Genomic DNA, 12,051 nt, shown 5'->3' with positions numbered 1-12,051 from the left:
CCCCCCCCCCCCCCCCCCTCCGCTCAATACGGCAAATGTGAAGACATTTCAAAGGATAGCGCTTTTAGAACGGCCTTCAGACGGTAATTTACAGTGCGGATCAACAACGGGAAAATGCCCATGAAACTTGCATGATAATCATCGTAAAGCAGAATTTTCTATACAGAATACGCAAGACTCCATCTCATCTACGTGCAGCAGCAAGTCGTGTATATATTTCCTGCATTTCATTTTGCAGTCAACCATGAAGACCTTAGTTTTACTAGTCGCAGTTGCCTTTTACTTCGTGGTGTCGAGCTGCAATGAAGGTTTGATCTGCCCCTCGGAGTGGGTATTATTTGGCGAGTCATGCTACAAGTCAGTGATGGAGAAAATGACTTTTGATGACGCAGTCATCACCTGTACCACTATGAACAGCCGTGTGGCAGTCCCTTCGTCCCTCACAGAGCATCAGCTTATCTGGGACATGGTCAATAAAGTCGTAGAAGGTGGCAACGTCTGGGTAGGCTGCACTGACAGGGAAGCAAAAGGCAAATGGGTTCAGCCTGATGAGGGAGGCGAAGCATGTAGTTTCTTCAACTGGTATCCAGGAGAGCCCACTAAACAGAACGGTGAAGATTGTGCGTTGATGAATCCTTCTTTCAATGGTCGTTGGAATGGTGGATTTTGTACCTGGCCGAGCTATGTAGTTTGTCAGCGCCCTGCCGTCGCACCAACCACCCCGCCAGTCAGCCTGTACTGCCTGCAAGCAGACACCAACGGCCGCTTCGCATCCCATTGCCTGACCGGTCATGTAATCAAGGAGTTACCGATCAAGGGCGTGGTCGCGTGTGGCTCAGCGTGCCGGGATGAACCTCGATGCCACTCCTTCAATGTACGACTTGGCAGCAGCAAAGAGAAGATCTGTCAGCTCAATGACGTCACTCGTGAAGATGCCGACAAAGAGGATATCCAGATTGATAGTTCTTGTTTTTATTTCAACAACTGACAAAGTACAAACAAACAAAAACAGAGCGAAGGAGAAACAGACGGGTCGACAACAAAGTAAATTGAAATTGATATGATTATTGGTTATTGATTATTAGCTATGAGTATCAAATTGCGGTGATGTGTAGACCTACATGCATTTTAAATTAGTTGCCCTCCCCAATCCCGAAATAATTGCCCTCTTTCCATTCACCAGTAACAGCCAGTTCAAGATCTTTGACGTCATAACGTCTTTTAATGAATGGTGAAGATCAATTATCAAAACAACTTTACGATAATTGTGAAGGCAACATCTCAGATGATAGGTAATCTCAGATTTAGTATTTACCCTTTTTTAAATTATACCCAGAGGGCAGTGTTTTGTCTTAAGTTATATTGTAAGACCCTTTTTGCAATCACGGCTTCGGCTCTGACTTTCGATATTCGGCTTCTGGGCTCTGACTTTCGATACTCGGCTTCAAACAGACGGACGTACTAAGCCAAGCCAATACCTCCCATAAAACATAAACAATGTACTGGTTATACATTTTGTCAGCTCACCTGATACAAATTGTGTATATCTTTAACTTCATGTACTAACTTGCTTTCAAATTGGTTTAGCTCGATTGCACGAAACACATATTAAAGTAGGCACTCAGTGTACAAATATGTTTCAGAGAATTAAAGATTTATGTTATCGTAGAATAGTTGCAAACTGTGGTGCATTAAATCTTAACTCACGTTTCATTATGGTTCAGTGTTGAGTTAATGGTTTAACTATGCCATTAAAGACATGGAAGACTTCTCACTTGGTGTATCACAACACATATGCACAAATTAACAAACCTTTGAAAATTTGAACTCAATTGGTCGTCAAAGTTGCGAAATAGTATTCGAAGAAAAAACACCTTTGTTACATCACACGAAGTTGTGTGCTTTAAGATGCTTGATTTCGTGCCTTCAAAATCTAATACTGAGGTCGCAAAATCAAGTTCAAATATTTATATATATATATTTTTTTTTTGGCTTAACAGTTGGATATAATGAGATTATGGGCCCTATCTAGAATATGTGTGTTTTGAGTGTCAAACCATTACCACCAATTTCCTCAATCAACAGTGTGCTCACAGTTTCTGGTAAAAGTCAAATATTTTAATGAAAAATTACTTCTTTCTCAAAAAAAAGCGTAACTTCAGAGGGGGCAGCTGTTTCTCACATTGGGCCGTAATCATAAAAATAGCAGTTGCTTCCTCTAAGCTTCTGCTTGCATCTTTATACATACATCTTTAAAGATGTAAGCAAAAGCCCGCATTGGCGTTTCATAATATTGCGCCCTCAGTCATTTGCAATAATAGTTATCAACTATACGCTACACGGCGAATTTTTGTTCTACACTTTCTCTCTTGTGGGCGCAGTGACTCTTTATAATATTGCGCCCTCAGTCATTTGCAATAATAGTTATCAACTATACGCTACACGGCGAATTTTTGTTCTACACTTTCTCTCTTGTGGGCGCAGTGACTCTTTATAATATTGCGCCCTCAGTCATTTGCAATAATAGTTATCAACTATACGCTACACGGAGAATTTTTGTTCTACACTTTCTCTCTTGTGCGCGCAGTGACTCTTTATAATATTTCACCCTCAGTTATCACCGTGTTGCAAAGTTATGACGTAGGTCAGAGCTCCCTGTTTTACTTTTGTACAGAAGTACCCCCACCTTAACAAAATGTTCTAAGGAATTCCTGAGACTCCTTGAACACCAAGAAAACACAATGGGAGACTTTTGATGAATAATGTAAACAATTATGCAAATTTTATTTATTAATGCAAACAAAAAATGCAAATTTGATTAAATGATATAAGAAAAAGATGCATTGACTGATGTAAAAAATTATGCAAATTTGATTGACTAATGTCTACAAGCAATTATGCAGATTTTATTGAATATGTAACAAATGCTTGTGGTCATGCAAAGTGTTTTTTACAAATCTTACAAATCCTGTTTTTACACGGTTACCCTAATCTGCAGACAGTTAAACACGTAACAAGATCTAAGAAGAATGAGAGGGGACCAGTTGCTCTTTGACTAGATTTCTTTTTTGTACATTACCATAATTTAGAATGTGCAAAGTGGGTAGACCACACATGACATACTCAATAATCCAATTGCGAGTTAGATTTGAATCATGTCTGGTATAACGACTTGCTTGATCACAAGTTACCACTTAAATGTGAATTCCTCAGACTATATAGACAGTTGCTATGTCAGATGATTCAGGGCAAGCTTTTGTGTAGCAACCTCCAGATGAGCAGACCCTGGTCATTGTGCCATTCACATTCATTCAGAATTGTGTATGGGTATTCACCATCTGTTACGTAACTAAGCAAAAGCTTGACCCTAATCATGTGACATAGCAACTGTCTCTATAGTCTGAGGAATTCAAATGTAAGCGGTACATTGTGACTAAGGAAGTCGTTATACCAGACATGATTCAAATCTAACACGCAAATGGCTTATTGAAATGGCTTATTATGCTAGCGTGCTTGAATGAACCAATACCAGGGGTTGTCAGCGAGCAGGCGCTGTAGAATGATCACCCCTGTGAGTGAGGTTGGTGTGTCTCCTCAACATTCGGTAGTCTGCAAAAACAAAAGACTGGTCCCCTGTCTTTGTGCCTGCAAACCGCTCTTTGGCGTGTCATTGTTGAGCGGTTATGAGCACCAGTCTCAAGCTTTGATGCTTCTGATCAGCAGAGTGTTGGTTTGAGTCCCAGTTGTGACACTTGTGTCCTTAAGCAAGACACTTCATGATTGCTTTGTCCTTTGGATGGGATGTAAAGTCGCAGGTCCTGTGTGTTGTGTAATACACGTAAAAGAACTGAGCGCACTTATTGAAACGAGAAGGGGTCTGCCCCAGTGTTTCTGGTTTAATCGACAGCACATTGCCCCACAACACCTTGTAAAACATTGGTGCTATGTAAAAAGGACTAGGTCTCATAATTCAAACGTAGTCCCTCATACCTTGCAGGACAATACTGACTGTTGAAGCGCCTTGAGTGTCACTGAGTGACGAATATGCGCTATTCGAGAAGCCACTATATAAATTAATTAATTATCCAGAGAGTCATCTGGTAAACGTGTGATGTCACGATTCACAGCCTGAGGTGATGGCAACACCATGAAGTAGTCCTTAATATTTACAATGACCGTCTTGCACTTTGATAACTCAGACTTCATCTTCAAAGTCCATCTTGAAGGAATACATGTTTTGCTTCCACTGTTGCTTTCAAGTCACTTGCTACGAACCAAACAATCTGCAATAAAGAAAAGAAACAAATGTAGTGTAGTGTCGGGGGGAAAAAAGGGAACAAAATTCTTTATGAACACAACTAGTCTCACTGCTTTCAAAAAGGCCCTCAAGACCCATCTTCTCCTGATCGCATGTTTATCAAGCCCCCCCCCCCCCCATATTATGGTTTATTCAGCCAAGATTTCAATTAAATGGGTTTGAATCCCACCCGAGGAGTGCAAATAAACTTTAATCAATACATTAAGGAAAACTTACACAAGCATCATAAACATGACGCAGATATTCCACAGCCCAATGAAGATTCGGAAAAATTTCAAATTCTGGAGGAACTGTCGGATCTGGTCACCTGCAAAAATACCAAATATTTTGATAAATAAACAAGGGAAAAAAAGGTTTAACATCCCAACTAAGAACAGAATAAAATTTAGTCAGAGAATTTAAATAAGTATCCCAGGTACCAAGTTGGCGGATTTGCTTAAAGAGTCTGGGTACTGTTTGTACAAAAAAAAAACACAAGTGTCAACAGATTTGCATCAAACTCCACCCCCCCCCCCCCACAGAAGTGAGGATGGGGTCTATGAACGAACACTTACCAATAGAGTCAAATTACTAATTTGCATATTCCCTATGCCGCGAGGCAATAATGCTAAGACACACACAATAGCGCCCTCCACCGTCCTACCCACAACGCCCCGCGACATGCCTGCCACGGAGTCGTCGTTCTCTTTTCTATTAGCCGCGAGTGGGTAAGGACGTGATAAATAATGAAGGTAGAAAGCTTCTCTTAAAAAATTACTTGCTGAGTGCAAACTGCAGATTATTGTGATGACACTCTAGCAACTGTACTGTGTCATCTAGCCCTAATATTGGCAGTCTCCCTATTTTGTCAGTAACTTTGTTCAGGGGGCGCCATCCAGAAGGTATTCAACCTGTGAACTACTTATTATTAGTACGAGGCCATCTACAGGTATGGCTTTGAAATATTGCTAAGGACGTTCTATACATAAACGCGGGATGACGCGGAAATCGAGCCGTAGCCGTAGCTGTAGGCGCTTATTCAGACAAGGGCCTTGTTATACTATATGGTACATTAGAGTGGCTTATGAAACATCACATACCTGTTGTTGGTTCCGAAACGTCTTTTTCTCCGAAACCTTCTGTCTCACTTGTCTTTTTCTTACTGTAAGTTAAAAAATAAAAATTTAAATCATATACTTTTTATCACATGTGCAATTAATGTTGTGGTATCAAGCACCTGCTTAGACTTTCAAAACATTTGTAGACAGGGCTGAACGATTGGCATTCCAGCCCGGTTTATGCTTCCTGCGAATGCGATACAAATTTCGACATCACAATTTTGCAATGAATGATTCGCATCAGTTGAAACGTGCTCAACTCCTGCGAAACCTTGGGAGCGACAACAAGGCTATGATGTCAAAATACGCATCACATTTGCATGCGCAGGAAGTATGAACTGGGCTTAAAGGAACACGTTGCCTTGGATCGGTCGAGTTGGTCTTTGAAAAGCGTTTGTAACCGTTTTTTATAAAATGCATATGGGTAGAAAGATGTTGTAAAAGTAGAATACAATGATCCACACAAACATGCCTCGAAATTGCGTGGTTTTCCTTTTACCTTGTCGACTAACACGTCGGCCATTTATGGGGGTCAAAATTTTGACTCCCATAAATGGCTGACCATGTTAGTTCGCACAGTAGAAGGAAAACCACGCAATTTCGAGGCAAACTTGTGTGGATCATTGTATTCTACTTTTAAAACATCTTTCCAACCATATGCATTTTATAAAAAACGGCTACAAACGCTTTTGTTTTGACCAACTCGTCCGATCCAAGGCAACGTGTTCCTTTAACTCTGTGGAGGGTCAGGGGAAACAGTCTCCCACTCACAATACAACACGTCGATCCCCAAGTGTAATTTGTCTCCATTTAAAAGCACTGTGTACGTAAAATTATAAATGGTAACCCAATTAATGCACACGCTTGCCCTCCCTCCATATATTATTTCTGGAGAGTGCGCACGCGCATGCTGTTACTGGGTAAGAGTTCATAATTCTGTGTACAGCCACCAAAGGTCTGGGATGTGTATCATGGTTCAGCTGGAGCTGATCAGTGTTAAGATGAATGATGGAAATGTTAGAGTATGTCACCATGCCATCGCTACTTCAACAAGGAGTGTTAGTTCATGTAAGCCATGGGTCACACAGAAGGTGGGCACTGGTTTTAAACAACAAATGTTAACAAAATGTTTTTAGAAATATTTAGCTGGTACAAACTGCTTACCAACCAAAAATAGTTAATGGCCTGACATTTTGACCCTAGCAGAGTCTTTCTCGAAGGCCTGACGTTTTGATCCTATCTGCATGGGTTGCAATGCCAGTCCATTAACTACTTTTTGCATAATATTTGTATACAAAATTTAAAACAGATCCACAGACTTACAAATTGAAATTCAGGACGGCACCTGCATTTACCATCAGTGTCCTGCAAAATAAGGAGTATTGTTGTTAAAAGATTGCATACAAAAAAAGCCATGTTTTAATTTACAATAAATTTAAGTTGCGTCCTACTCAATAGGACACATAGTGTGTTACTGAAAATCTTTCCATATTAATTTATATATCCATCATGCAAAGATTCAAATCCTACTCATTTCATTGATATCACACACTGCAATCATTCACTTAATCAAAAACATTAATTTCCATAAAAACATACACATTATTATAAACAATTACTTGTATCATAATGCATTTATAAATTTAACCTTTATAAAAAGATCAAAGCCCTGCATGTCTGTATCAAAAAAGACGACAAACAAAAGTACAAAGATGGAGGTGTTAAGAACAAACTACTAAGATGTTTCCTGAAAACATGGAGAATGGCGTTAGCTGAGCATTCCTGATAGTGATACTGATGATAGACTCTATAGATAGATAGTGGAGTTTTGATGGTACTACAAACCTTACAAATAAATAATATTACATTTCCACCATACTTCATGGCCATACAAAGTTTCAAAACTAAGAATGGTATGATTGATGGTCATGTCTTCTAGAGCTCACGGGGAGCCTTATCGTGTCTAGAAGTAGATGGTCATCAGGTCATGACGGTGTGAATTCAATTTTGTGTTTGTGATTGTGTTCTTCATGTTTCAATCAAAATTAGAATTAGATGGGAGGATCTTTCAATGTTCAGAATACATCGTACATTTTCAACAGAAACATCACTTACCCGAACAGGATCAAGTTGGCAATCATCTTGTCATTCGTGGGCTTCTTTTGACTATTTCAAACCATTTCGCAGCATTTACTTCATTCTCGAAACAAGCAGCTAGCAAGCAGCGTACACGTCAGACACATACAGCCATTATTTTGTATTAGGACGCCCTCTATCGATATGTTTACGTTTACTTCCAACAAAGTAAACTAGAAAAAGCAGCCGCGGCTATCTACCAATTCCTGTCTTGAGTAGGAGACTACGTTGCGACGCTTTTTGAAATAATGTATCCTCCAACCCGGGGGTGGGGGTGCGGAACAGCGTTATAACAATAATATGGAATTCAGGCTTTTTTTTCTCTTTTTTTTTTAAACAAAACAATTCTTACAAAAAGGGAATTTTGTGCATTTATTAATAACATAGTCTCACCTCAAGACAGCAATTTGTAGTTCTCACAGTACAGAACCCCTCACAGCTAGCTAGCGGTGTAAATAATCATGCATGCAGCACAGTACACAACGCAATGTACCTGTACTTTTCTCAGCAACTTTGTGCATTGTTGTGTTTAAAAGAAATTGAAATAGCTTGGAAAATCAAAAGACATGCGGAAAAGTTTCTGTATGGCGCCACGCACTTTCATTCGATAGTATCTAATTTACCTCAATGAGATATCCCTTTTTGTAAAAATGAGTGAAAACGTGGTGGCGCCATACGGAAAGTTATTCAGACATGCTTTTAATAAACTGAGAGCCCAGTGCTTACATCCGTGCAGTATTTTCTCAGCAGGCCTAGATAAACACAATAATTTTTTTTATTAACCTTTATTTCAATTTCAACGACTGTAGATCGAAAACTTGAGCATACTATGTATCATACATTATTTTAGGGCGACTGCCGCATCTTTACTAGTGTAGACCTACATTTTACCCATTTTGATTTATTTATTGATTCAATACTTTTTTTTGTAAAGCTATTAACGTTTCCAGTAGATGTCATTCAAGAGATACAGTTTGACGAAAACTCAATTAACAGATATTATAATTAAAAAAATGAATGTGTTAATTAAAACGGCAGTATGTTTGTGCACTCTACTCTATAAAGAGTAGAAAGTGTTTGCTGAATGGAGATTCCGAGCCCGTCATTAGTCATACAGGGTCATGGGCCTTGCTGATCGGGCCTGTGACGATAGAACCTAGAGGGTTTAACAACTTTTGCTAAAAATTGAACGAGGTATTAACTAAAATATGTCTGCAGTCTATACTGGGTACAGACAGGAAGGGCAGCAGCCATGAGAGTTAAAGGCACCGGACACTATTGGTAAACTCAAAATAGTTGTTGCCATAAAACCTTGGTAATGAGCAATGGAGAGTTGCTAATTGTGAGAAACAGCTAGCCTCTGAAGTAACTTAGGATACATCTTAGGAGTTAGGACGAGATATGTTCCGATTGTAGACGCGAGGACGCATTGAACCCTTAGCCTACAACTCGAGATAGGAATAATCCTAGCTTTTCGTGAAATCGGCTCCCAGTGCCTTTAAACCTGACATCTCTTAGCTTCAAAGATCACCCAAAAATGTCACAGACAGTGCCCTCAGGGGACCAGCCAAGACCAGGAGTTAATTAAAGACGGCGATGATCAAACGGATGACCTTTTGGAACACGTGACCGTTGACCTTAAAGAGGAAGTTCCCTTGCAACAGTCTGCCAGACAGACGTAACCCAGGACTAGAAATTTGACCTTTAAAACAAAATGGGAATCGGTATATGGGTCGAGAAGGATTTACCAGGTAAGCGGGCATAAGGGCACACCTCACTAAAAATAAACTCCTACAGCATACAGTGAAAATGCTAATTAATGTTAACAATACACGAAAAATACTCAAAAGTCTCACAGCTTTTTACAGGAAAGTGACAATACTCATTGGCTCTTGAACTTTAATCCTCGGCTCAAATTAATATGGGGAGTCCTTGGGGATGGGCCGTCGAATTATTTCCATCCAAGCTAAACCATATAATAGATGTTAAATTTTCATCGGGGATAAAGAATATTAATTTTGGTTTTTACCCATACACCGATGTGTGTTAGCACTGTATACTCAGTACTTTCCCGAGTCCTGTGAAAAATATCACAGGCATGTTACTCGGGTGGGATTCGAACCCACGACCCTTGCAATTCTAGAGCAGTGTCTTGCCAACTAGACTACCGAGGTTGCCGGCAGCTAGAGGCAGTTCGAATCCTATGTTTTGGCAGCGGGTACCGCAACGATATAATAGATGTTAAATTTGCATCGGGGATAAAGAATATTAATTTTGGTTTTTACCCATACACCGATGTGTGTTAGCACTGTATACTCAGTACTTTCCCGAGTCCTGTGAAAAATATCACAGGCATGTTACTCGGGTGGGATTCGAACCCACGACCCTTGCAATTCTAGAGCAGTGTCTTGCCAACTAGACTATCGAGGTTGCCGGCAGCTAGAGGCAGTTCGAATCCTAAAAAATTAATACAAGCTAAACCACCCACACCAGTGTGATTATTTGTTCTTTTCAAACGTCCAACGAGCATCAATCTTGAAAAATGTCCCCACACCTCTCAGCAAACTGACAGCAATTTTGTTAGGGCCCAATGTCATCCAAAATACATCAGGTTGGAAGTCAACAACCCCCAGGTCACAATAATGGACACAATTTGTACACTCTCATGTCTGTCTAATATAAAACATTTTGACGACATACACACAATTAAAATCAGGTTCGACGCTGTTTTCTCCTTATTTAGTAAGGGTGCACCCATAGACTTTATAATGTATTTAGAAATGCCGGGGGGTCATGGACATGTCTAAAGGGACGCGGGGAAAAGGTTGAAGACGAGGTGGACGGTTGGCATTAAGTCTTGAGGAGGGTCAGAGGAAATAGACTCCCACTCATAATAGGATGTCGATCCCCGAAGGTACATATAATAACCAGGATGAGAATGGAGGAGAACTTGGTGGATTGGGCATTAAGTTTTTTCAGACCTAGTCAAATACGCTGTGGTCGAAAGGAGCGTCTTGGGACCAACGAACAGTTTCATTTATGGGGCATGATGGTACCCTGCCCCTCTTGTAGACTTGTGGACAAGTCGTTTTATGTCTGTCGCGGCGATAGAAAAAGGACTGCTCTCACCGTAGTGAGAGCAGTAGTCTTGCGTGATAGTTACGGGGGAGCCGTCTCGCTACTATCACCGTGACAGACATTTTAACGACTTGTCCGCAAGTCTACTGTGTGATTGCTATCTCAGGACTTTTCTAGAGGATTTTGTGAGGGGGTGTGGTATATCTGTACATCAACAGGGAAGTGTTGGAAGATTAGGGGAAAACCCTCTAACCACATATTGGGCTCGGTTAAGCAACTTTAGTTTGCGGTTATTGAGAACGTCGTGTGGGCATTTGCACTGGACACTACTGATAATACTCAAAATAATTATTAGCATAAAAACTTACATGACAAACCATGAACAGGAGTGATTATCTAAGTTCTTATTATACAACATCCTTTTCCTACTATGGAGATATCTATACCAACTGCTATAGGCACGCTTCATGATAATAATGTTGATGAATTGAGGCACAGTTGGTGAAACGAGAATAATATAAAGAAACTTTACTTGATTTCGATGACACGAGGACCAAATCGAACGACATGCAACCAGCAGGCAATACCCCCCCCCCCTGGGATTATTAGAACTAAACACAAGAGTGTGTCTGTGCTGTCAAAAGTCAGAGTTCATCATTGCATAAAGTGCAGTTGATTAATTAACTCCAACTTTTAAAAACTTTGGAAGCTCGTCCATTCTTTCAGCTGAATGGATCGGTTGCTATGAACTTGACTTCCATAACACCGCTACGCACAGGAAAGGCGGGCTAAACCTAAACATAATGCAAGCTTGTGCTTGTTTGTTACAATGTTACTATGGCGAATCATGAATATTCAACGACATGCGCAAAGGCGGCCACATTATTGGCGGCTCCGTCTTTCTCGAATGTGCGAATGAACAGAAACTATGTGTGACCTTTTTGCAGTTTCATCATTAAACGGTGTACGTGTATTTGGGCACTGTTGATACTCAAATAATTGTGAGCATGAAAACTCACTTGGTAACGAGCAATCGAGCTGTTGATAGTATACAAAATTGTGAGAAACGACGCCCTCTGAAGTAACGTATTTTTAGGAAGATGTAATTTCTCACTTAAAAGTCCTTAACCTGACAAAAGCACACATAAGTGTGCAACATTGGTGTTTTTTCTTTCATTATTCTCTTCCAACTTCAATGAGTGACCAATTGAGTCCAATTTTTCACAGATTTGCTCAAAGTGAGAATACTGGTCTTTGACAATTACCAAAGTGTCTTAAAACCAGTTTGCCAAAACAAATGCATGTTTTGCGACATTGTGAGCTATCAACAATTGGTTTGTGTACGTATACGAAAATTGTTTTAGCATTACAACGTATTTTTTACGCGACTCTCATGAAAACATTGCTCTGTGATTTCTTTTC

At 40.1% G+C, this 12,051-nt stretch overlaps 2 protein-coding genes across 2 annotated transcripts in view; both read right to left on the bottom strand.

The window, feature by feature from the left end:
* Positions 1-12,051, bottom strand: part of LOC139945903 (opsin-5-like) — a 132,289-nt gene that overhangs the window by 97,423 nt on the left and 22,815 nt on the right. The gene's annotated exons all lie outside the window — the stretch shown is intronic.
* Positions 2,761-7,667, bottom strand: LOC139945995 (small integral membrane protein 7-A-like). The gene is made up of 5 exons (XM_071943570.1): positions 7,531-7,667; positions 6,739-6,780; positions 5,398-5,459; positions 4,535-4,625; positions 2,761-4,283 (listed from the first exon to the last, which is right to left on the bottom strand). The coding sequence occupies exons 1-5, from the start codon at positions 7,554-7,556 to the stop codon at positions 4,268-4,270; spliced, it is 237 nt and encodes a 78-aa protein (XP_071799671.1). The 5' UTR covers positions 7,557-7,667; the 3' UTR covers positions 2,761-4,267.

Source organism: Asterias amurensis, chromosome 13 (genome assembly GCF_032118995.1).
Source record: "Asterias amurensis chromosome 13, ASM3211899v1".
Lineage (NCBI taxonomy): Eukaryota > Metazoa > Echinodermata > Asteroidea > Forcipulatida > Asteriidae > Asterias > Asterias amurensis.
The sequence above is the reverse complement of the archived record's forward strand: the minus strand, read 5'-3'. Positions and strand labels throughout refer to the sequence as shown.

Bases quoted from the DNA above. Each gene is read 5' to 3' on its own strand.
- LOC139945995 (XM_071943570.1), bottom strand. From the start codon at position 7,556: ATGATTGCCAACTTGATCCTGTTCGG. The intron at 6,781-7,530 runs GTAAGTGATGTT...CTTATTTTGCAG, and splicing joins GCCAACTTGATCCTGTTCGG to GACACTGATGGTAAATGCAG. The intron at 5,460-6,738 runs GTAAGTCTGTGG...TTTAACTTACAG, and splicing joins GCCGTCCTGAATTTCAATTT to TAAGAAAAAGACAAGTGAGA.